The sequence below is a fragment of the Xenopus laevis genome, chromosome 3L (genome assembly GCF_017654675.1).
Source record: "Xenopus laevis strain J_2021 chromosome 3L, Xenopus_laevis_v10.1, whole genome shotgun sequence".
Taxonomy (NCBI): domain Eukaryota; kingdom Metazoa; phylum Chordata; class Amphibia; order Anura; family Pipidae; genus Xenopus; species Xenopus laevis.
Genome location: NC_054375.1, coordinates 78,148,325 through 78,175,748, shown reverse-complemented (window position 1 = coordinate 78,175,748; position 27,424 = coordinate 78,148,325). Strand labels below are relative to the sequence as shown.

The window sequence follows — 27,424 nt, the reverse complement described above, 5'->3', positions numbered from 1 at the left end:
GAACGATTTTTAGTTCGAATCGTTCGATTCGAAGTCGAAGTAGTAGTCGAAGGTCGAAGTAGCCCATTCGATGGTCGAAGTAGCCAAAAAAACACTTCGAAGTTTTTTTAATTCGAATCCTTCACTCGAGCTTTGTAAATGTGCCCCTAAATGTCGGTATATGAAGGTGTCAAGGAACTTTGAGTCAACTGTAAAGGGAACGTTAATTGCAATACCCCATGGTAATTTATTTGATCACAAACAATAAGTAGGTGCACAAGTAGAAAGTTAAAATAAAGAATGAGGGAGCATTTGAGCCAAATCAAAAACCCAATCGAGATCTGGCCGACTCGGATGGGATTAAAGATCTCAAGGTGGGCATATCGGGGAGAGATCTGCCACCTTTAGTGGTTAAATCTTTTTTTCACCATTGGCAGTACCATAAGCTAATTTAGCCTGTTGGCACCACCTAGTGCACAGAGAATATACCACTCCAAAGTTCAGGAAAAGGAGATAATCAGTAATCAAGACTTTTCTACCTTGTGGTATGTGAGAGATTAAGAGACCCCCCACTCTTGTCGTTGATGCATGGGGGGGGTAGAGTTGGGGCAAGGTGACAGGGCAGGTTGCCTAAGGCACCCGTCTTCATCTGCCACCTGGCACTGTTAATCAGGCCCGGACTGAGAATTAAAATAAGTCCTGGCATTTCAGGTACACAGAGGCCCAATCAGCCCACACAGAGGTCCAAACAGCACCCACCAGCCCACTAAATACTGACTTTCTATGGGACCTTATAGCAGCCCCTTTGGCATTTGCCAGAACCCACAGATTGTCAGTCCAGGCCTGCTGTTGATTTAACTTCCCCTACATAAATCTTTAAAGGGGACATATACCATACTTTTCAACTTAGGCTCTATCAATTGATTTTGTAATAAAATTGAATAAAACGCTGTCTCATATACCTTTTGTGTCCAATTTTTCTGTTATCTTTGTGTTTCTTATGTAGCGCCTCCCTTTCTCTTTATTTCCTGTGCTGTTATCTGTGCTGCACAGCAGGGCGGCCGTCTCTCGGTTCGGTCTTTTTATTCTGCGAGCAGCAGCCACTGAGAAGGACTGGGCATGCATAAGTGGAGGCGCTGGTTATCAGTCTAATTTTTGCGCCACGTCAATCAAGGCCGTGGTCCTTCTCAGGGCTGCTTGACCCGTCCCCGCCCACGAGCAGACAGCAATGGCGTGAGCAAGCGAGAAGGTTTGCTGCGCTCATACTCATCCAGCTTCCTCCCTCAACAAGAAAATTTGAGCGCCGGTGAGTGAAGGAAGAGTGCTTTACAAACTGGTTCATACGCATTTGTGCAGATGTAAGGGGAGGGTTGCCGGATTACCAAGATTCATATAATTAGCATGAAGCGTCCTTTACCCACCACATCCTGGTTCCTTACCTACAGCTCTCATACTCCCGGTGACAATTACCCCCTGCCCCGTCACAGATGAAAGGCTCAGAACCGGCACAGAGCAATGCAGACCCACAGCTCTAGGGTAGTTACTACACAGTACTTGGAAGGAGCGACTGGCACACCGCTAAAGTTGCGACTAGGTTGTCCAGCCTTGTTAGATTCGCCCCTTGCTATCCCAACGAAGCCAAATATTTACAGTATTTGAGAGTCCTGCGCAGAGTACTGGTACACCACTAAGAGCAACAGGCACACCACTAAAGTTGCTACAAGTTTGTCCATTGCTTAGATTCGCCCCTCGATATTGCGTTGCGTGATGCCCTGGGGGCTCTTCAGGACTCACTGTCAGCACGCCACAGAGCTCCCGTGGCCATTGAAAATTGGGCAGTCAAACTTTCTAACTCCTCTGCTGGGTCACAGCCCCATCCGCTAGTTCTACTAGTTCCACAGAGCTGCGAGCGCCAGCGTGTCATTGACATGGCGTGTTACCACGGCAATGGCGGATCTGACAGGTAGGCAGCCGGCAAGATCTCTGTCTAATGAAAGTAGTAAACTACAACGCTCCCATGCTCAACTCAATGCTCCGTGACAATGAAGCACTGGCTCTTCTGTAGAGCTCGGCTGGCGCTTCAAGCTGTAGTGGAACTAGCGGATGGGGCTGCGACCCAGCAGAAGAGTTAGAAAGTTTGACTTTATATTTTTATTGATTTATATATTTATAGACATTTTCAGCATCCAGGAAAGTGAGTAGTAGAGTGAGTGAAAGTACTAAATGTTCCTTCCTCCACATCATATTGTAAATAGGCTCCTCATCCGTGTGCCTGCTGTTTGCATGATTAGCAGCAGTTCTCAGGTTTTGCAGCAGTATGGTGCTGCAATGCTGGGCTTCTACATTCCATTCCAGCAAGGACTTTGTATCTTCTCCCTGTGTCTGCAGAGGTTTTCTCTGGGCACTCTGGTTTCCTCCCACACTCCAAAAACATCCAGAAAGGTTAATTGGCTTCTCATAAAACCCATCATAGTGTGTATGAATATGACTAGGACATTGTACTTGTACTGGTGACAATGTATAATTGCAATATGAGCCATACATAAATATAGAAATGATAATAATGACCTGTAAGTAGACGCTTGTCCTGTTTGGTCAATCTTACAATTCAGTAAAGCACATCATAGAAAAACTAAAGGGATAATTTAATAAGGAAAGTGAAAGGTGTGCAACTGACATGCAATTCTCCATGGCTTAACCATAATGTATTTATATACAATGTGTTTATGAATTACATTATTTCACAAAACTCCATCAGAATTGCAAATACTGCTACTTGATTTACCAATGTAGATTGTGTTCTAACATGAGAGTAGACAAACATCACATAAATGGCGTTATTTGTTATTGCATTGCTATGGGTGCAAGTTCCACTTCAGCAATGGTCATATTGTTGGAAATTACAGCACAGGAGCTTTGTGAATAGCCTTATGCGTAATCTACTTCATTTCTAGACCCAAAAATATGAAGGTACTTCTTATCCTGTCCATTGTAAAAATACTCACTTAAGCTCAAGTAATGTTTCTGTTGCACTGTATTTGCTCTTTGTTCGATAGCTTTTATAGTGTTTCCTATAGATGAACAAGAGCACTTTAGATATTACCCTCTGTAGTGAATATTATTTATTGATCAACAAATTAAAACATGCATTATAGATACAAAGGTGAATTCTAAGTGTGATTTAGACTTGATGTGCAAATGCATTAGACATTTATAACTTTAAAGGAACAGTTCAGTGTAAAAATAAAAACTGTGTAAATATTTTTTGCAAAATAAAAACTGTTTCTAATATAGTTAGTTTGGCAAAAATGTAATGTATAAAGGCTGGAGTGACTGGATGTCCACTATTTCCTGCTTTGCAGCCCTTTAATGAGTTAGTCAGCGACTTTAAGGGGGGCCACATGGGACAGAACTGTTCAGTGAGTTGCAATTGATCCTTAGCATTCAGCTCAGATTCAAAAGCAACAGATATAACTCACAGCCCCCCTCAATTCACTGATTGGTTACTGCCTGGTAATCAATTAGTGGAAACCAAGAGTGCTGCAAAGCAGGAAGTAGTGTTCTGTTCTGTTATATTATATTATATTAGACAACCAGTCACTCCAGCCTTTATACATTACATTTTTTTTGTATAACTATATTAGAATTTTTTTTTATTTTGTAAAGCCTATTTAGCCACTTTTTATTTTTACACTGAACAATTCCTTTAAAGCAGGGTCTGTATTCCACAAAGTGCCACTGTAGAGGCATTAACTGGGCCACCAATGTGGGAAAATTGCCTAATGGCTTCTGCTATTAATTTCGGCCTATTAACAACTAACTAAAATCACACTTTGCAGATGGTTGTAAGAACTCAGACAGAACGAAATGTCGGAACATTAGACAGAAGTCAGCTTTTTGTGCTTAATATAATATACCAAATGAGTTGTTTTGACATTTGAATTATGGAGTGCAGCTGGGCCAGGATGATAGACCTTATGTATACTAATATCTATTTAATACATGACAGAGAAAAAAAAGAACACTAAGGTACTCATTAAATTCTCATTAATTACACTAAAATGTAACACACTATTAGCTAAATTTGTTTTTTGTGTATCTAACTGCTCTATTTTGTCTAAAATGGACAAATACTCCCTCCCATGCTATACCTTGGCTTGGCACATAGAAAATAGTAAACACCAGAGACTAAATACAGGTATGGGATCCATTATCTGGAAATCCATTATCCTGAAAGGTGAGAATTATGGAAAGCTGTCTCCCAAAAACTCAATTTTATCCAAATAACCCAAATTTTAAGAAATGAAAATGATTTCACTGTAATAATAAAACAGTAGCTTGTACTTGATCCCAACAAAAATATAATTAATCCTTATTGGAAACAAAACCAGCCTATTGGGTTTATTTAATGTTTATATGATCTTCTAGCAGACTTAAGGTACAAAGAACCAAATAGCAGAGAGATTCGTTATCCAGAAATCCCCAGGTCCTGAGCATTCTGGATATTATTATGGATATACATGGATATACAGTATACATACAGATATACAAGATAACATCTTGTACCAGCAGAATGAAAATGCAGCTGCATTTTCAAAGCATGTATTATACATATGCAGTACAAGTTTGTATTTCCCCGCTGTGCTTGAGTAGGTTTGCTGCACATGTCCCAGTTTCCCCCTTCACTCCAAAAATACCTACAGGCAGATTAACGGGTTCCTGATAAAACATACCATTGTGTTTATGAATGCAATAGGAACTGTAGATTGTAAACTCCAATGGGGCAGGGACTGATGTAAGTGATGTGTAATCTCTGCAGAAAAATTGGTGCTATATGAAGAATAATAGTACAGTTCAAGCAACCAATAGCAATGGCAGAGTAATTAATCTGTCAATTGTCATCTAATAAATTGCAAATGCCAAGTCATTTGTTGCGTAGTTCCAAAGTGTAGGTGTGGGTACAAAACAGCACAGAGATTCTGCTGCAAAGGTGCCTTTATTCACAAACACAACATGTTTCGAGCCTCCAAGCTCTTGGCTCGAAACATGTCGTGTTTGAGAATAAAGGCACCTTTGCAGCAGAATCTCTGCGCTGTTTTGTACCCACACCTACACTTTGGAACTACGTATTGGCTTTGGATGGAAGCAAGGCGTTGGGATACTAGAATTAACACACAAGGGTAAAAGTACCAGTTTTATTGTATTTATGAAGTCATTTGTTGCAGGGGTGAACAGTCTCCATTCAGCCAGCCACTTACTGAACAGACTCTACGTGTTGTTTTGGTACATATGCGTCACCTCTTGTTTTTCCAGATTAGCCTAAAGTTTTCTTATGAGGCAACTTCAGAAAGCCAGAGCAATGCATTTGTTTTACCACCGGTGATACATTATTGCCAGTGGGAAACCATTAACAGAAGATTAGTCACCACCAGTAGAGCAGATTTATTACAGACGACTAGTCTGCCGTAGTGAATACTAACCGTTATCCTCCACATCTGTTGTGTCTCATAGAGGATAGTGGAGAAGATCAACCATATCACTCTGGCACTGTTGTAAGCATGGTTGATTTTTTGGGATTCCCCTTTGCCTTACATCACATATTTTCCAAAACACTACGTAAAGTTTGTTCAGTAAGTGGCATCTGAATGGAGACTGATGGTGCAGTGGTTTAGGAGTTATTTTCCTATTGGGACACTTCATCCCTGGCAACATGGCAGCGGGTAGCAAAACTTAGATATTAAGACGAAAGAACAATAGTTGGTATACTTATAAAATGGTTTATTTTTTCCATGCAGAACAAAAACATGCAGTTTTTATTTACAACTCCTTATGGCAACCAAATATTGTCATATTTATTTCCTGAGTTTCTTAGCACCAATGGCAAACTGAATTGGGTCCCACAAATCAATCAGTACAGAGGCAGCGGCTGTGTGAGCAGTGAGAAGAGAGCGACTTTTCCTACAGCAGATGAATGGACCTCCCCCATAGCTAACCTCTCCAAGTAGCTAACCTCTCCAGTAGCTAACCTCTCCAAGTAGCTAACCTCTCCAAGTAGCTAACCTCTCCAAGTAGCTAACCTCTCATGTGCAATTCCCCGTGTTACAGTAGGAACAGCAGTTCAGGTTTTTAGCCATTGGTATTATATGCCATCTCCACGTGAAGCAAAACACTCCTTAGACCCAAACACATTTCTTTGGATTCATGAGGCAGAACGATCACAGATTACAAATGAATTAGTATAAAGAAATGTACAGAGTCTCGCCAAAGGATCTGTTACACTGAGGAATGAATTACAGGACACAACAAACAATATCATTTCTGAAGAAACACATCTGCCTGTTTCAATATACAAAGCAAAGTCAGCTTTCATTCACACAAAACCTTGTTTGGCTCAAAATGCATCAGCACATTACATCCTTTTATTTATCCAGCCGTCAAGCATTTTTTTTGAATGTCGGCGTATTCAAATGAACTCTATGTAAAACTGAAATGTCTACATAAAATAGACGGAAGGAGAGGCTCAATCTTCCCTTTAAGGCCCCATCTGGAATATGTGGCTCCACTTTGCTTTCCAGTGCTGAGAAGGGACATTACTGAAATGAGTGGACCATATTCAGTAAAAAGCTCTCTTTTGCCTAATTTACCAGTTGATCTTTACAGAAGACGTTCATTTAAGGAAGGGTTGGATACATTCTTAGAAACCGAGAAAGTACAAGGTTACTAATTTGAATACTTGTATTATTGTATGTAAGTATATATGCCTGTAAATGGTTTAAAGGCAAAGCATTCCTAAACAGAATTCCTGTTTAGGGAATAAATTAACTGATACTATACATATTTTTTAAAATAGGCAAAGTTGAAAAAGGGGGCATACTATTGCCTCTTACATTTTTCACTGTGGCAGCTGAGGGAGATGGGTCTTTAATGTAAGGCACCATTTTATACGCGTCAGATTTGTACCTTGCTCTAGAATCTCAGTCATTGGTAACACATAGCAGCACTTCAAAAATCTGAATGAACACCAACATAATATTTGAACACAAATTCTGAAATGGCATTCTTGTGGAAGATGCCTCTCCAGCTTTCTAGTAGTCTTCTGACACAGATCAAATCTCTACCAGGTCTTGTGTACCTAATGTAATTGTGCCTGTACCATGCTGCCTCCACTGAGCACTGGAGACTGAAAACATGGTTACACCACAATGATGTGGTCTGATACATCAGCAGCAGGCCAAATTATCATATATCTGCTCCTACATTGTGGTAACAACAAATAGTAATTCCATCTGTAAGATAAGATCGCCAAATGTGCGGATCTTAACCCGATATGCCAACCAAAGGCAGGGAGATATCTGGTTAATCCGAACGTCCTGCCCTAGGGCCAAACGATGGGATTACAACAAAGGAAATGGGCACCAATGGGACGAGGACTGCATCAACTAGCCGATGTGGCCCTTGATCGCCAAGAAAGATCAAACCTGTCCAATCAACATCTGGACGATTTTTAGGCAGATATCTATCGGGGAGACCAGTCGGAATGCCCTCCTACATGGGCAGATACGCTGCCGAATTGGTCTAAAGGACAGACATTTGCAGCTTTAATATGCCCGTGTATGGCCACCATAACTCAACTGCAGCTTCTCTACAAAGATAAAGTCTAGCTGATAAATGGATTTCCTTATGATTTGGCTAATCAAACATTATTCAGCTTAAACGGACTTCCATGTTAAACTGTAGTGATTCACATGATACTTACCAGTGTTCTTGGTCGACTTTGCTATGAGAAGTGCATTTCCAAATCAACACAAAACAGTGGCATTAGAAAAGGACTTCATGACAACGTTGTAGGCAGTAAAAAGTTCAGGGGCGGGTATAAAAAAGGGTATTTTTTAAAGGGCCCTGTGTCACCCAAAGTGGCAACATGGCAACACTATATATATACACCAGCAAAATGTGATTTTTTTTCCCCATGCATTGAGGGTGCTGCTTCATAACTCATCTTATATTGTTTTGGAAAGAGTGTGGGCACTATTTCGAGATCTAGTTCTAAAACCTTAATACTCAATGGTGTCCTTTTTGCCATTAACTTGGGTTTATGACTTATAATTTAATATCTATTACAAGACATTGTTTTAAGATGGCTATACATGAGTATTTTGGATTAAAAACCCCTTCCTGGTGCAATAGCCAAAGCCAAGCCACTTCTACCCAAAACCAGGTTTATTGGCAAATAGAAATTACAATCACAAGTTCTTTGTAATGGGTATGTACTTGCTATTTAACAGCAAAAGCTGGGGCAATAGCCTGCCCATGTAAACAAGGTCTACAAGACTGGACTGTGTGAGGAGAGAGACTCTTGTCAAGCATCAAAGTCTGTGGCACTGGCTCAAGATGTGCAGACACTCCAAGGAAGTGCTGACTTTCTGCAGACAGTATAAATTGATATAATACACAAAATCCATAAATATCCTGTAAATTATATCCTTATAAACGGTGAGTTCTGATGTCATCAGTTATAAACGGTGAGTTCTGATGTCATTTCTGTCACATGACTCATTGAAATTTGTGTATTATAATAAATAAAGTACCCCCAGTTGTAAAATATGAGAATATTAGAAGTTACCTTGGAGTTCCATGACCTGTATAAAAACACTCGGCCTTCGGGCTCGTGTTTTTATATGGTCATGAAACTCCTCTTTAACTTATAATATCCTTATATTTTACAAAAGGGGGTACTTTATTCACTATATATTAGTCTATCACAGAGGTGGGCAATTGGAAATCCTCCCAATGCTGGTGAATTACAACTCCAAGCATACTAGGGGCTGTAGTTCCAACAAAATCTGGAGGGTGCTGAGTGGCCATGCCTAGTCTATCACTTACCAACAGATCAAGTTGTATCATTAACACACAGCTAGCTAACATAACAATGATTTGGTGCACTAGCATCAATCCTGTTACATGAAAACCACTGCTTGTGAATCCTTGCTTATAGTTATACACATGCACAACAACATGCTGTGCGGTTTTTTCTTTCAGAACATCAGGCACATGTTCCATTTCATTAAAATGGCTTGTCAGTATGACACTGAAACCAGTCTCTTATTACAAAAAACCTAAATAATGAAACAGAGGCACCGACATCTAATAGGTAATGTTACTTGATGTTTTTCATCTCATCTTTCCTCTATAACCCTCCGAGCGTGTGTAATGAAGAGACACATATTTCACTTACTGTATGTAAGAGGTATAGTGTTTCCATACAGATTATTTTTTATAAATACAGCATGTTGCTCCCTTCATTTGTGTCTCACTTAGACAATATGATTGGAGGCAGAATTTTATAGGAATGGTATAAAGACTTTACTTTTACAAGAGCCAACCATGATTGTCCAAATGTTATCTGGTCCAATGGATTGCTGCTTGAGCATGACTTGCAAGGCTTGTTTTAAGGGACCCCCTTGGAATGTGTGAAGGAGGTGACATACAATTACATGTGGTGAAAAAAGACACATACGTTTACATAATGCTCCATCTCTTGTATAACAAACACAAATATTTGAGAGAATTTTCAGTCTTTTCTTCTCTATAGCTCAACAGGCAATCTTTTTTTTTTTAGCTAGAACTCTTAAATTTCATATATTTTGGTCATCTGCTGCATCATACATTATGTATTTTCTAATTAATCTAGCACATCCTCTTCCCGGTATATATTCTGCAGTGATCAGTTTAGGAGACATACCATCTTAATTTGCCTTTATGTTTTCAAATCCTTACTCTCAAACCTGACTGTGAAACTCCTGCAAAGTACAGTCTATAAATAGCTGTAAATTGTCATTATTTCACTCTTCACTCTTCTAGAATTCTCATGGAGAACATGGGCAAGAAGTATCTTAAAAAAGGCATCTGGAAACATATTTACTTGCAATGACTGATAATCAATGAGACATAAGAATTTGGACTGAGGTTGTATGCGGCAAGAAGGTTGGAGATGAGGCAAAAAAATCTTAGATGGGTATTTATATGCAAAACAGTGTGATTTACAAGCAATGGGAAGTGTAGAGAAGTGTGGGGCACAACCTGTCTGGGTTTGTAGGGTCCATTTTCTTTTAAAGCAGGCATGCCTGTTAATTCAAATTTAGACTTAAAGCTATATTTTAGTGCTTTACTGCTATATGAACAAAGGGAATGATGTCAGGTAATGTTAAAATGAAGCAGATGGCAAACCACTGGACCAAAAAGTTGAAAGAAATGATGGAAATTTGAAATGGGCACTTAACACAGCACATTAAAGACTGGTTAGCAACAATGGCAATATACCATAGACATATGAGAAATATTAGTGTCTAGGTTTTATGCACAAGTGTTACTCCTTTAAGCTGCACTACATACTGGAACAATATCACCAGAACAGAAAGAATACAACCCTAACCAAAATGAGCATTTTAGGTAGAATATGCTCACATCTACCTAGTGCTATGGGGTGTGGGAATATATATATATATATATATATATATATATATATATATATATATATATATATATATATATATATATATATATATATATATATATATATTTATATTGTGCTAGGCAAAGTTAGCACAGTCAGACCACTCATACAGAGGCAAAAAGCTAGATTCTACACTTACACTGAATCTTCACAATGGAATGAATCATTTAATTTTGTACACCATTTCTAGCATATTATTTGCAGCAGTAAGATAACATACTGGCAAATCAAACACCCCTACACAAAGGATTTACAAAAAGGCACTAGATCCTTGTTGGGGGGAGCAACACAAATAGTTCCTACAATACAGACCATACAGTTTACATCCAGGATATAGTCCAGTTTTGAAAAGTCACAGCTCACATTTGTTTGTAGCTTTGTGACATGTTATACTGATGTTTCCTTTGAATCAGCCACCAATGGCTTAAAGCTAGCGAGTTCCTTGTGTGTGAGCACTAGAGAAAAACAAAAAAACACGTTTAAAAGTCACATTAAGAAGAATGATACAGTACTATTATGACCCAATCTATAACATATTATGACCCAATCTTTTCTCACTACACTATATGTCTTCATGCTAAACCAGCAGTTCCTCCAGGGGAAGGCTTGATAAAAGACCAATTTCGGTCTGAAACGTTGTGTTTGTCTGGGTTGGTGCTCATGTCTAAATAAAGGCGTTTTAAAGAAAACTTTCCTGTGAATGGTGCTGTCCATGACGAAAAGTAAAGATCAAGGTGAAAACTGTGGGACGTGCATCAGATTGAAACAATTTGGAAGGTATGAGTGCTGACTAAACTCTTGCTAAACCAGCAGTTCTACCCACTGACTCAGCTAAGGCCATTTCAAAAGGGTTGTGCCAGACAGTGGTGGGTGGTGCAAGGAAGCTACACACATTTAATCACATTACTGTAACATACTAATACTAGCACTGCTTTCAGCACTTTTAGCAATGGGATTCAATAATAGTTTATCTAATACTTATACGTATTTTTTTGGCCAACAAATTATTTGGAAAGCTCCAGATCCAAAGTATTCCTCCAATAATATACCACCATATTGAGCCAGATTCAAATCATTGAGAAAATGTTATTTTATGTTTTAACACGTGCAAATTTATGGCGAGATTCAATTTGAGAAGATAAAAGTCGAGGGACTGTGACGGCAATTCAAGAATATTGTACTTCTCCCTCTGCATAAATGCCTTTGTAGATTTCCAAGCGTGTTTAGGGTCATTGTTTTGTTGGAATATCCAACCCCTGCGTAATTTCAACTGTGTGACTGATGCTTGTACATTATCCTGAAGAATTTGTTGATATTGGGTTGAATTCATCCGACCCTCGACTTTAACAAGGGCCCAAGTCTCTGAACTAGCCACACAGCCCCACAGCATGATGGAACCTCCACCAAATTTGACAGTGGGTAGCAGGTGTTTTTCTTGGAATGCGGTTTTCTTCTTCTGCCATGCAAAGAGCTTTTTGTTATGACCAAATAACTCAATCTTTGTCTCATCAGTCCAAAGCACTTTGTCCCAAAGTGACTTGTCTAAATGAGCTTTTGCGTACAACAAGTGACTCTGTTTGTAGCGTGCGTGCAGAAAGGGCTTCTTTCTCATCACCCTGCCATACAAATGTTCTTTGTGCAAATTGAGCTGAATTGTAGAACGATGTACAGGTACACCATCTGCAGCAAGATGTTCTTGCAGGTCTTTGGAGGTGATCTTTGGGTTGTCTGTAACCATTCTCACAATCCTCCGCATATTTTGCTCCTTTATTTTTCTTGGCCTGCCAGACCTGGGTTTTAGAGCGACTGTGCCTGTGGCCTTCCATTTCCTGATTCTATTCCTTACAGTTGAAACTGACAGTTTAAACCTCTGATAGTTGGATAGTTTAGTGGATAGTTTTTGTAGCCTTCCCCTAAACCATGATACTGAACAATCTTTGTTTTCAGATCTTTTGAAAGTTGCTATGAGGATCCCATGCTGTCACTCTTCAGAGGAGAGTCAAACAGAAGCACAACTTGCAATTGGTCACCTTAAATACCTTTTCTCATGATTGGACACACCTGCCTATGAAGTTCAAGGCTTAACAAACTAATCCAACTAATTTGGTGTTGCCAGTAATCAGTATTGAGCAGTTACATGCATTCAAATTAGCAAAAGCACCAGGGTACCCAAATTTTTTGCACAGCCAGTTTTTTCACATTTGATTTAATTTCATACAACTGAATACTGCTTCAATAAAAATCTTTGTTCAGAAAACACCCCAGTACTCAGATGTTCCTGGGAAATGAAAGACATACCATCGAAAATATTTAAGCCTTTCTTGAGAATTTCAAAAATGTTGATCTGGCTCATTTATAAAAGCAAATTCTCCAGTACTTTTCGAAGCAGTTAAAAAACTACCAACTCTGCTCCAAATTCAGTCAACCAAGGCGAAAAGTCGGTAAAAGTTTCATGCTGTGGGAAGTTTCTCACAATACATGTCCATGGGAATTTCTATTATTTCAATCACATTTTCATTTAGGGAAAAATTGCTAGTTAACAATAATAAATAAACAAGCATTTCCTGGCAACTCTTTTCAGTGGTTATGGAATGTAAAACGAATAGACTTTTCTTCCCAACCAATACATCTGCCAGTATGTTTTATGGTCCACATTTATAAAGATATTTTTAGGACCAGATCACGCTAACTGTTGTCTCCATTAGTGATACTCAATGAATTTCTTCCTGTATCTGTATACTTACGCTTCCATTCCTCCAGGGGAAGATTTACATTGTCAAATGAATCATCGTAGGGTTCAGCTTCTGTCTCGTCATCAATATCATGGAACTGCTCAAAGTATGGATGTGCTAAAGCCTCTGTGGCTGTTATCCTCTTCTCTGCATCCAGCACCAACATCTTCTCAAGGATATTTACAGCTGAGCAATGGCAAAAAAAAAAAAAAAAAGATACTGCAAATGAACGGGTTGCTGTATTTTCTTTTAACATCTGGAGATGCCAGGTGGCCATGATAGAGGCCTAAAAGCTACAGGGCTATCACACAGCACAAACAGTTACTTAACTGTAATCCTTCCAACTATAATTTCAAAGCAAACATATAATAGGAAAACAGATTTTTAAAAAATGATGTGAAGAATAAAAAAAATATCTTCTGCAAAATAGGTTTAGTTGATATTTCTAATCTATTAGATATAAAGTGAAATATCAGCAATATTAACAAATACTAATCAAAAAAATCAAGTCAAGTGGATTATTTCATAGAGATAAAGGGAAATCATTTAAGAGACATAAGCCCAGAGATAAAGGGAAATCATTTAAGAGACATAAGCCCAGAGATAAAGGGAAATCGTTTAAGAGACATAAGCCCAGAGAAGGAATTGGAATACATGTACTTCCCTAAACCCTTATTTTTATCATTATTCATTAGTTCAAATATATTATTTTAAATGATGGAATAAAGCTAAAAATTATATTGAAAAAGAGCTCACTCTAAACATGTAATTTATTCTGAAAATGTATATCTCCTTTAAGAAACACACACAAACAGAGAACAAAAATGGCATGCAAAATTCTGCATAACAAACTGGATATACAGGGCATTACCAAGAGGGTTTGCATATCTTAGCAATGCTCCAAAGTCTTTCTTCTGCACTTTAGGGAGACTCTTGATATAGTTTTTAGCCTGGAATACAATATACATATATTTTTTTATTATTTATTATATGTATTTATGTATAAATAAAATCATGCTTCATATCTGCAATGCACAAGAATAGCAAAGCTATAAGGCAGTTTAGAGCTTTTCACTCGAGAGAGCAGATGGGGCCTGGATGTTAAATATATTCCTGGTCAATTTCAGGCTGGTCTGCATCTTCCTGTCCTAGATATTGGTTGGGAAATTGTTTTAAACAATTAACAAATATCTTCCTTTGTGCTACATAGGGACTGTTAAAATATGCAAGACAGATTTAATAGGTAAAACAATGCACATATCAAGTAATAATATGAGCAGACCTAACATTAGCACTGCTGCCTGTACTATGTAGTTGAGTGGGAATTAGTAAAAAGCAGTTGTAGGGCAGTGACTGAGAAGCAGCTAAATGGTAGAAATAAATCACTGCATACGCACATCAGGACTCTGGAGCTTCTGGACAAAATCCTGAGTTGGTGTCCCAGTAACTTTCATGATTTCTGTCAGCTGGTCCAGATCTATATCTCAAATTAAAGCAATAACATTATGAATTGATACCTGTATTCAAACATGACTGCAGATAAAAGGAAGTATCTCTTATTTATCAAATAATTTGCTTTCAGAAGAGAAATTCAGACTACAGTCTGAGCTAAAACATGTGAAAGACCAATACACCCATACAGATGAAGAGTAAGTAGTAAGTCACATGGTGTCAATTTGACTTAGTGCAGACAAAGAACCCATTGCTACGTTAAACAGTTCAGTGCAGTCTAGTTTAACCACAGCCTGCTAGAAGTCTTGTCTCTGGACTAGAGTTGTGCAAGGGATACAACAGAGTGTAGTGGTATATGTTTGCATAATAGCAATTCTTTAGGATGTTGGCATGAGCTCACTGAAGAAACATATGCATTTCTTTGGTGCAAAAGGCTAATGTATGAGTTACTCTATGAGTATTGATCTGTGAGTGAAAGGGCAAATTGAAACGACTCATAAAGGCACTACCCTTTGAACTACAGTCCTAAGTGTATTTGAAGTCCTCATCCAGTACATTTACAATAATGTTTTAATGCATATGGGGGCGATTATTCCTCCAAACTGCCATTGTTCACATTTTAGGCAATTACAGCCCCAATGCCATTAACCACAAACCATTAGCAATAATGAGAAGTGTTTGGCTGCAGTTTCAGATATTTTGATTACTATGATTTTTCCTTAGAAGGCTGCAGCTATCACAATGCTCCAAGTGCTCTTGACCTAAAGCAAACTGGATTGATGTATATAATTAAAGATAAGTGGATCTTCCCATCTGCAGCTATAGTTATCCATCTACAAAGGATTTAAACAAAATAAGCCTGCATACCTCCCAGCACACTTCTGATTTACTGAAAGCCCCACCTAACTTTCTAGTATGGCATGCATCCCTTGGGATCCCATTGTATGTGGTGGTATTTTGTTCCCACAGTCTGCTCTACTGTTCTTTGAGCACACCTTTGTCCCACAGTGTTCTCTCTCTCTTGACCAGGGTGCCAAGCTGACAAGCAGATCTATACTGGGATTCATAGTAGGTCCTGGCATTTCACCAGCCCACTAAATAGTGACTTACAGCAGTCTCTCATTTGCCAGAGCCCACAGATTGCCAGTCTGGGCCCGCTGGCAGGTCAGGAGCTAAACAAACTGGAAGTTCTGGACATTATAGATTCTAAAGGGAATTATGCACTATGTGCATGAACTACACCTTTAGTATCTGAGACAGAAATGCAAACTCTCCAGGACAAGTAGAATGCACAAAAAAGTCAGCAACTTGAATCACATGGGGTGAGCTACATAATACCACCATCATACCATTTATACTTATCCTATAATACCGGACAATTGCATTGATTATTAGCATTATTGTGGAAAAGATAAAAACAGGGTTCTCTAAATAAAATATTAAATTAAATATAAGGAATAATGGTAACAATGAGTAGTTCCACAAAAATCTTCCGTTATGTTGGCCATACTTGGGTTGTCATTAGCTGTTATAAAGACCACTCCTGACAGTTGGTAGCTTATTATATATATATTTAAATTTATGGGCAACTTCAGGCAAAAAGTATGCATAGGAATGTTCCAAATAAATAAATACCTTCCTTAGTTAACGCTACATTTTGATTTTGAATTTAAACCACTTATGTTGATAAAGAATTTTTTTTTACTTAGTTTCAAGAGGCAGAACCTAAGTGAGACCTTTGTACATACTGCCGGATGCTTATTTAAAAGAAATTTTGAAAAATGTCTTCTGGAGATTATGTTGCTGCATTTTCCCCCCCCCCCCATTACTTCACAAACTCTTGCTTAGATATAAATATTCCTAAAGTGCTCAATGGATAGTTGGTCAAACCTGAGCTGAATTAAATAATTACTGCTACTAATGTGTGTACTTTAAGAGGCAGTGGTTATGCGAATGTACACTTGCAGTCTGAAAACAGCAATGGTCAAATCACGTCTGAACTGTTGCAAGACAAGCCATGATGTCTGACATAGAATAAAAGGAAATAGTGAGGCACAAATGGTGCTCTATATTCATACACAGGAGAATTGGGATTTGGTTTAATAGGCAGCCCACAGGGCAATGGTGCTGTATTTAAAGCTTAGATATAGAAATGAATGCTGCTTTATTTGCAAATCTCTGCTGTGTTATGAAAAGTGCATCATGATCACATGACAGGTACGGACCAGTAGCAGATCTAGTCAAAAACCCATTCCTCCTATAAGTCTATCATAGTGATCAAGTCAGGCTGAAAGAAAGCATGGTCTGATCTACTCTACAAACAAATTATTCAGAGGAATCCCATACAATGTGTGCATCTTGCCCATTAGCCCTGCAGAGTTGTGTTTAGATACATGGTGGAATTATATATACAGTGATCTAATTACAAGGAAAAATGAAACAATGATATGAACAAGCACTCCGAACAAAAGGATACGGTCATTTCCCTTGAACAGTGGCCTCCCCGTGTACATCTCTGCCATGATACAGCCAACCGACCAGATATCCACTAGGTATAAAAGAAAATATGGTAAGAGAAGACCAACTTGGCTTAAACAGTACCACCATTACAGATACTTCTAGGAAAAAGAAATACAAATAGATGAAAACAAGATGGATTCTGTGTGGAGTGAACCTACATTTGGAAAGAAGAAAATACAAGTTCATATTCTACAATAATACTTTGTGAAAAGCAGAATAATGAAACTGCAAAAAAGCAGAATCAACAACACACATATAATAATAGCAGTAGTGCTCCACTCTTTTGTGTAATTGTGTAATTAACCACCTCTACTGTGTGTTTCCCACATATTCACCAGGGAACACAACACAAGTGAATGGAGAATACGCTGGCAGTGCTGTAACTATCCAGTAACCACACACTGTTCCCAAGGGCAGGTTTGGAGCAGTCATGTCAATGTAACAACAAAGGAAGAATTAAATAAGCAGTTTCGTTTTTGTCTGTCTGTTTAACAAGATACAATACATCACTAAAGACTTGTTCCATTGGCCTGTCACATGAAAAGACATCAGAAGCCAAAAATAGGGTGTGCAATTTTTTAAAGCACAACCCACCCCAATTCCCAATTGCTAACCTGAAAGTCGGGGGCACCTCTTCATTAAAAAAAATATATATAAAACAGCTGACCAAGGTACTTTGGGGTGCATCCCCAAACATTGTTCATATGTATGCACATTACATACTAATACTGGCTCTGCCTGGGGTTTGAGTTTGGCTATTGGGGTCACCGGGGGTAAGTACCACAAACTGGTACTTCTCGCTTCATGTACTGTTGTCCTTTTTACATATTTTGTGAGTGAAAATTAATCAGGAAGAATCAATTGTCGTATCAGGTCAAGAGAACACAAATTAAAATATACATATTAATACATTATTGGGTTTATGTAATACAAGGCACTAAGTTTGCCCAGGGGCACTAACCCATAGCAACCAATCAGCAGGTAGCACTGGCCACATGTTTAAATGCAAATACCTTATTGATTACTGCCACAGGGCAAACTTAGTACCTTTTGTTACATATGGGGGTATATATGGGAGTGCTGGTTCTCTTGAATATCATGTTATATATATCTTAAACCTTGCACCCTGGCTACATAAGCCATAATAGTGTGCTTTGGAGTGCGGATACTCACTGGACTGCGAGATATATATATATATATATATATACGCAATGTCAGTACAGTACGGCACTCGCAGGAAAAGAAATTATATATATATATATATATATATATATATATATATATATCACAACATAAGACGATCCATAAAAATTTAACATTGCCCTGTCGATAAGAGAGGGGGGATAGTGCTGTTAAATTATAGCGATTATAGATCTGAAATACTTTCTCAATTGGCTGATACCAGTGTATATAAGCCTCTTGATGGTGATCCTGTATGGTCCTTTAAGGCAAAGTTGACAAACTTTTATTGTTAGCCCTGGGTAACAATTGTCATCACCCCCTGGCAGACCGATTGTTGCCAGGGATGGATTTTTACATCCTTTAGGGATATATCTTGATCGACTTTTGCAACCTGTTGTACAATCTACTGCAACTTACTTGAGAGACACCCCAGATTTTTTGAGACATATTGAGCAGATTACTCTACCTACAGATGGGCCATTTTTACTGGCTACTTTTGATGTAGAAAGCCTGTATACAAGTATACCCCATGTAGAGGGATTGAAAGCAGTAGAGAAATCACTTATTCAGAGTGAGATGTATCATGGACCACCTATTGAGTTTGTAATATCACTGATGGAATTATGTTTACAACTTAATTATTTCGGCCTTGAAACTAATTTTTATCAGCAGATAGAGGGCACAGTCATGGCGCCCTCTTATGCAAATTTGTTTATGTATCAATTTGAAAGTAATAATATTATACCACATTATCAACAAAACATTATACTGTACAGGAGGTTCATCGATGACATCTTTATTTTGTGGAAGGGGACTAAAACGGAGTTCAATTATATGGTTGAGCACATCAATGGAGTCTTAAAAGGGGTCAAATTCACAGCAAAATGTGATAGTGAGATTGAGTTTCTTGATCTGAAGCTAAAAATGAATGGTAATAAGATTGGCTAAACTTTATATAGAAAAACAACAGATCGTAACACTTTGTTACACGCCTATAGCGGTCATGCACCGGCTTTGAGACGCTCACTCCTGCTATCACAGTTTTGCCGGGTTCTAAGAAATAACTCAGATTAGGATGCATGTGAACAACAACTAATTGAAATGAAAGAGAGATTTAAACAGAGGGCATACAATACTTTTTACTTAAGGCTAGGAGTACATAGCGACAACAAAAACCACAAAAGCAAAAATGGATCTGATTTTCTCGACCTGTTATAATAATTATGCTACTCCGCTACAACATGCATTAAAAACTAATTGGAAAATTATACAGGCCGATGAGACATTGAAAAAAACTTGCGCCAATCCACCTATACTTGGTTTTCGAAGGGGTCAAAACTTACGTGACTTACTGGTGGTTAATGATCCGATCAAAAGTAATAAAGAGGAGGTAGCGAGTACTTCGTGGCTGCCCCCTAAAAAACTGGGTTATGACTCCAGGCACTAGTTTTGCGCATCCACAAACAGGAAAACGTTTGCAGATACGACATCACATTACCTGCACTACTTCTTATGTAGTCTATTTAATAACTTGCCCGTGTGGACTTTCATATGTTGATAAAACTGATCTTACGCTGCGCCAACATATGGACGCCCATAGATCAGCGATCAATACTGGCTACCGTGATCAGGTCTAATAAACCTGTTGCTAAACATTTTCTGGAATTGGGGCACAGGTTACCAACATTTAAGTATATCGCAATAGATCATATCCCCATGCCTAGACGCGGAGGTGATAGATCCAGATTATTATTGCAGCGTGAATCCTTTTGGATCAAAAAATTGGGAACTCTGTCACCGAGAGGCCTTAATGAATATTATTCTTTCAACTGCTTCTTGGACGTCCGTTAGCATTGGTTTGGGGTATTCACTGAATTGAGATCGCAACATAGTTAACAATAATGTATGATGTTTGATACTGACTTTTGTTATGATGATTTATTGTAACATTGTATAGTTTTATAATAGGTTTTCTCAAACCTGCTACACCTTCCCCATTTCCCAAGTTTACCGGTTGCTATGGCAGCATGTTTTGCTTGGGACACAGGGGAAGTGATGTTAGCATAATGTGGGAGGGGTGGGGCAAATTACCTTTTAAATTTTGTAATTAAACAGCTTTTTAATGGTGAACATTTTGAGAAAGGTTCAAGACCAGAACCGAAACATCAATGTGATCGTTAAGATTGTAATAAAGAAATTAAACTGGATTGAGTGCCCACATTTTCTGGTACTTGATATGAATATACAACCTTGTGCAGCACCCGATATCACCTGAGAGACATTCATGAGAGTGCGGCCTGTGGATATATGTGTAGTCCACGAGGTAGCCAGCACTCTCGATAAATTCTTTAAATTGCCTGGGTGCAATATCAATAATTTCAATTTAAATCCACTACAACAGATCCGCACTCACAGGTCTTCGGAGGAGGCCGAAACTTAGTCTCGCATTTAAACAATAAAACCTTTTATGATTTTTTAAGACCTGTGAGTGCGGATCTGTTTTAGTGGATATATATATATATATATATATATATATATATATATATATTATATATATATATATATATATATATATATATATAATGCAATTATAAAAATGGATAATTGTTAAAAAGTACCATGAATGCTATTGTGTTGGGGAGTTTATATTCATTTACTTTCTTTTTAAATTCTGTCTCACCCTCGAGAGATTTATTATTTGTATTTTCCTGAAATTTAAAGAAAGAAAAGCATAATTGAAAAATGGAACAAAGGCCTGCAGTTTCACATATTGTCCTTCTTTGCAGATGATAAAAGCTATTTGATAACATTTCAATAAGCACTTATTGTGGGAGTGAAATTACTAGTGTTGTATGCCTATACTTCAGCTATATACTTTTGATTGTGTAGCATGGTAGTAATGCGCCTACAGAAGTGATCTAAATACAGGTGACAGAATGCCTGAGAAAAGCTTCGTAGCTATTAACAAGAAATTTGCAGCAGAAAGCTCGGCTCCTCACTGAGATGTGCATTTATCTTGCAATGCACACATCTTAGCTAAACATTACCCACACAAAAGGACTGCCACTTGCTTCTGTGCCATAAATGAATGGCAAACAAACTTTTCAACAGAGTTCCCCCCCGTATTTCATTGGAGATCATTTCTGTGAAAATAGATTCACAAAGGGACTGCCACCTGCTTTTGTATTTAAATCAATGCAAAACAAGAAACTTTTCAACTGAATAACCCCAAAAATATATATTTAAATATCAAAGATCACTTTTCTGAATCTGACACATAAAATTAGCTTTTTACTGAAGATAAAGGGTTGGTTAAAAAAAAATGGAAATAAAAGATATAGCTCTTTTAGTACCCAAGGCACAAATAAATGTGATGTGCATCTCCTGTTGTGTTCCTTATTAATGTAAGCCAAGCTAAATATTGTAACTTGCTTAAAAGACATTAGTGTATATAAAAAGATAGCTACAGCAACACAGTTCTAAGTCAGTATTTATCTATTGGTTTAGATAGGTGGGTTTTAGCCAGTGTGATGAAAAGCACAGCAGATAAGTAGTAGTGTACCCACTGAGTCAGACACAGATCCAGCTGCACTAAATACTCATGTCACACTAGACTCATACAAAAGTCAATGGAACATTGCAGTTAACCATTTTAAAGGTTGGATGCCTTATAATTTATCAAACAGCATGGAAGGAATTGCTTGCATGGAGATACTCGCATAAGAGTGAGGAGAAATAGCAGCAAAAGCTAGGTTGAATATAGATCAGTCATAGTCGATCACATGTAATTATAAGGCTAGTGAAGCATTACCTGTCTGAGTGTAGTGCATCCAATTGAGTATCACCTCTGGGGCTCTGTACCATCTGGTCACCACATAACCAGTCATTTCACTGTCTGTGTGCCTTGCCAGGCCAAAATCCAGAATCTGCAAAGAGAACAAAACACACATGCATTACTATAGAATGCCATTACTACAGACTTAGGTCATAAGGTTTCTAATCAGTGAATAAAACTCTCATATACCATATTTTTCAGCAGCACTTAAACATACATCTCTGATTGAACAGATTTTGAATAAAGTTAGAACACATCGGGGGCATTTGTTGGGTCTGGCTATCCATGGATTACATTTTATGTGGATAAGGCAACCGTGTTAAACTCAAATAATGGAAAGACAAATGATGCTACAAATACAACATTACTGAAATGATTAATGAATTTAGTTGCACCTTTTAGTATTTTTTTTTATATTTAACTTTGAAATCCGACATGGAGCTAGACATATTGTCAGTTTCCCAGCTGCCCCTCATGTGACTTGTGCTCTGATAAACTTCAGTCTCTCTTTACTGCTGTACTGCAAGTTGGAATGATATCACCCCTCCTTTTCCCCCCAGCAGACTAACAACAGAACAATGGGAAGGTTAACAGATAACAGCTCCCCAATACAAGATAACAGCTCCCCGGTAGACATAAGAACAACACTCAATAGTAAAATCCACGTCCCACTGTGGCACATTCAGTTACATTGAGTAGGAGAAACAACAGCCTGCCAGAAAGCAGTTCCATAGTGCAGCACTGGCTCTTTCTCAAAGCACATGACAAGGCCAAATGACCCGAGATGGCTGCCTACAAACCAATATTACAACTAAAAAAATACACTTGCTGGTTCAGGAATGAAAATTGTATATTGTAGAGTGAATTATTTGCAGTGTTATTTAGAAAAAAATCTACACCATAAAAATCATGACAGAATCCCTTTAAATATCATAAATGACCATTAGCATTGATAATTTTACTTGTAAATTACATGCAATTCCTATACAAGGAGACAATGAACAATATAAAAAGGATGTAAACCACATTTAAATAGGGAGAAAGCCAAATGTTACTCATGTCTGACATGTCTGGGTTAATTCTACATAAGGAATAACAAATTAGAGAAACTGTCAGAGAGCCAGCTGTGCCCTGTAGGCTATACCTGGCTTAGAAACATTTCTGGGATCAATAGCGAATGATGTTATACTGAAAAATTAAACAAAATAAACCATTTCCAGTTTTAGATTAAAACTGAATTTAAATCCAATATGCTTTTATATCATAGAAAACTGAATTGGTTTAATCCTAAAGATTATGTAATTGAATGTGTTAATAGGAGCTAGAGAACATGTGTGGGACAAACAGCACTGTGCCATTCAAATAAATAACTGAGCAGATGCCTGACAACGTATAAAGACATTTTGACTATAATAAAGTTGGTTAAATGCCAGATCATTAGCCAGAGGAAAATAAAAACAGAGTGTAGTGCTGTAGGCGCTATAGAATGGAACCCCGGGGTCTCAGATTGACCCTTTATTTCATTGAGACCCTGTTGAATTAAAAGTCTCCAGCAAATTAAGCACATAAAGGACTGTTATGCAGACAGGAAACAAGAGTTAGAGCAAAAGGAAAAATGGAGAGAATTCCATTAGGAATGGCCACTGGGTTCCACTGCATTTTATTCATCTCTCCAAAACCTCCGCAAAAAGCATAAGGTACATTACAGCTGTATTTCAGTGGGACAGATTGAAATAACTATGGAGAAAACAAATACATCTAACTAGTGAACAGGTTCACCCATTCTATTTTCAGTTGCTGGTACCCTGGGTCAACTCTTTATGGAAACTATCAAAATGAACTGTGGCACCACTGACAAAAATAAATAAATAAAAAAATGGTTCATCGTGTGTTCTTTTTAGCTATATTGACTAAGACTAGAGGACTGATTTAATAAAGGTTGAAATCCTGAGACTAAGAAACCTCATTCTAAAAGAAAAAAATGTTTCTTCTGCAAACTGATAATTAGGAATTTTCTCCTATTTTTTGCCAGCACCTAGGGCACCCAGCCCTGTTCTCTGGAAAATAGACAGTTTGCGAATTGTCATGTGTGAGTCAATTCTTAAACAAGTCGTTCACCTTTAAGTACAAATGTGGGACCCCACCCTGTGAACCCAGCTTTACTTGTCCTTGAAGTCTTGTTGTCTCTCAATAAACAGCAGCACTGTCATGCTTTATGGCTAAAATGCAAACTGCAACAGCAAATACATCTACTGTATGATGCTGGCCTCAGTATAAAGTAGAAGATTTAAGAGAATAGCACAACACCATGTATGTTGCAGGTGGGGAGCTTACCCCTTTTATTTAAAGTGACCACCTGTGCATCAAGGTTCCGGGGGATTAAACCTCCCTTCATCAGGATAAACCCAAGGAAGTTTCTGCAGCACAATCACATGCCAACACAAGTGTTTATTTTCATTCTGACCTGTGAGTCTTTAACAGATGAGAGACATTTTTACCATGATAACTCTGAGCAAATCTTAACATTTTTTAAGGGGATCAACCCCCAAAAACTGGTTTTGCATAACAGAGCTGGGCCCTCTTTACCTCTTGTATCAGTTATAGGTTGTATTTTTGTATGTATACACCCTTTTTTTATATAGTGCTGCAGAATATGTTGGTGCTTCGAAAATATGTGCTAATAATAAGAACAATGAAATTAAATTTAATTTTAAACAGCAACTTTTCAATATGCATTCAACATTTTAAATGATTTAAAGTTATTTTAAATGTTGCTATTAAATCACAGTTAAGCAATATTTGTTTATCTCTTTCTGTTGTCTGATTCATGTAATTATGTAGCATTTTAGCCTCCAGGTCTGTTAAGTTGTCTTCGGCTACAATGTTTCAGAAGTCAGACCTAGAAATGCACAAATTTCAATCTTTTTTTCCTGTGTTTAGCATTGCTGGCTGCTCTTATTGGTACAGACCCACGATACAGAATCAAATCATTAGCCTTATAGTGGGACAAACAAAAATACCACACGGCAAATTGATAGTACATGCTTCTATCAAGTCGAATAAGACAGCGTTACAGTTTTTAAACCAATGCAGTTTATTTTGCAACATACCTTTAATTCACAGTCTTCATTTACTGCAAGATTTCCAGGCTTTAAATCCTGGAGAGGAAAAAAAAACAACCCATTGTTTAGCTCTAATGACCGGAAGCAATTAAACTAATTAAGTAGTTATTAATTGTAATCTACGTGTGTGGACATGTACTGCTTTCTAAAAATATTTGATGTATCCATATTAACACTTGTTTTTGTGTGCATTCCACTAACTTTTTCCCTAGATGTCATAATTCCAAATCAGCAAAAAGAACTACACAGTAACACAATATACAAATAAAATATTAATAAAATTTTGAGTCAAACGCAAGCTATCACTCAGTGGAAGTGGAAGCCTTTGTTTTAGCCATTAGCTGCTCACCCTGTAATGTGCATAAAGTTATAGTTCATATCAGCACTTTTTTTCCATTTGCACTTTTGTCTGTAGCTTGTTTTGATACTGCATATAAAAAATAGCAGGGGAATCATTCAGTGACATTGCCCAGGCTGGAGCTCTAGCTTAGATAAATGCTTATACACAATGAAAAATAGTGGAAAAATAGTAAACTATCCAATCATTCAGTTTCATTTTGCTGCACAGTGCTCCACTAAAGCCATGTTTACAATACAGTTCATAAATCATTTTTACATTATGTGCAAATAGCATGCAGTTTTATAAATTCTCAACTTTGTTTTTTTTTCTGCCTCAGAACTCAATAATTGCTTTCTGGCTCTCTTAAAAGCTAACAATGCAGCTATAGTAGCCAATAATTGCACAGCTGCATAAACATAAAGTACACTGGTGTGATGTCTGTAGAACTATAGGGCTGCTGCACCCTTAGGCCTAAAAAGAAACTACTGCTACTTGGCAATAATATGCTGAAAAGTTAAAGTACATTTTTGACAGTTACGGTTATCGCAAGCAAATAAAAGTAAGCTATGTTAAAAAAAAAAAAAAAAAAAAGGTATGAGAAAATTTGGGAGAAAATAAAATGGGAGGCTGTAAAAATTAGGATTTGAGTATAAAATTGATGGTAACGGTCGAAAAATGTGGGAAAATTCACAGGGGATAAACAGGTGTTTTTGAAGCAGACAAGGATTTGTATGCATCTGCTGCAGGACTAAAGGTTAAAATACAGCATGGTGTGAAACTGCAGTGTGAGTAAACCTATCAGCAGTTGCATAAAGCACAAGCATGAAAACAAGAGGCAAAGTGGCTGGGTCTATGGGAAGGACCCCACTGATCAGATTAAATACAAGGTTTGCTTTCTAGGTTGCTGCATCTTCTCAACAACAGAGCCGTATGGACTTATGGAATCACGATTTGTCTTATGATCCAAAAATTACAGCTCAATAAGCCCTGACATTCAGAATAAATAATTGATATCATAATAATGAAGGCACAGAAAATATCACCAGCCCCGTTTTCCACCAAAGGTGCAGTTCAGTGTAAAAATAAAACTAGGTAAACATAGAGGCTGTGTCAAATAAAATTTTTTTCTAATATAGTTTATTTTTTGCCTAAAATTTCTATAGAGGCTGGAATGAGCCGATTATTGGAACTATATTTTTACACTGAACTGTTCCTTTAAACTAAAGACAGAAGACCATAGCTTACACAATCAAAGACTGCATTCTGTTTCTATAAATGTCTATGTTTTTGCAAATCACCATTAAACACTGAAAGGTGCTTCAGTAACAAAGCCCTGTTTATCGTATAGGCAAACAGAAATAAACACTTAGATTAGTCTTAAAAAAACATATGAGCACCCAATTATCACTAAAACTCACTGTATAAGTAAAGATCCCTGTTATGAACATTTTGGAGTGTTTCCTAATCTTCAAATAATAACAAAAATAAAAATGACATTCAGCACATTAAAAACAAACAGATGAATGCCTTTCAGTAAAAGAAAACATTGTAAAGAAAGCATCAGTTAAAGCAGCTATTTACTTACCCTGTGGATTATGCCAGCTGAATGAATGTACTATAGAAATGGAAGATAAAAAAAGAAAAAGCTTTGTAAATTACAGCTCAAACTTATATAAATGCCTGAGATGTTAACAACTAACCAAGGTCATGCAACATGTAATAGAAAGAAAAAAAAAAATAGAAAACATC

General features: G+C 37.6%; 1 protein-coding gene across 1 annotated transcript in view; it reads right to left on the bottom strand.

Annotated features, from left to right (window-relative positions):
* Positions 1-9,497: 9,497 nt before the first annotated feature.
* Positions 9,498-27,424, bottom strand: part of LOC108711159 (mitogen-activated protein kinase 12) — a 45,106-nt gene continuing 27,179 nt past the window's right edge. The window contains exons 5-12 of the mRNA XM_018252605.2: positions 27,261-27,290; positions 25,324-25,371; positions 22,190-22,304; positions 17,153-17,224; positions 14,622-14,701; positions 14,096-14,174; positions 13,237-13,410; positions 9,498-10,947 (exon numbers count right to left, since the gene is read on the bottom strand). Of these exons, the coding sequence (XP_018108094.1) occupies positions 10,880-10,947; positions 13,237-13,410; positions 14,096-14,174; positions 14,622-14,701; positions 17,153-17,224; positions 22,190-22,304; positions 25,324-25,371; positions 27,261-27,290 (666 nt within the window). The 3' untranslated portion in view covers positions 9,498-10,879. The remainder of the gene's footprint in view (positions 10,948-13,236; positions 13,411-14,095; positions 14,175-14,621; positions 14,702-17,152; positions 17,225-22,189; positions 22,305-25,323; positions 25,372-27,260; positions 27,291-27,424) is intronic.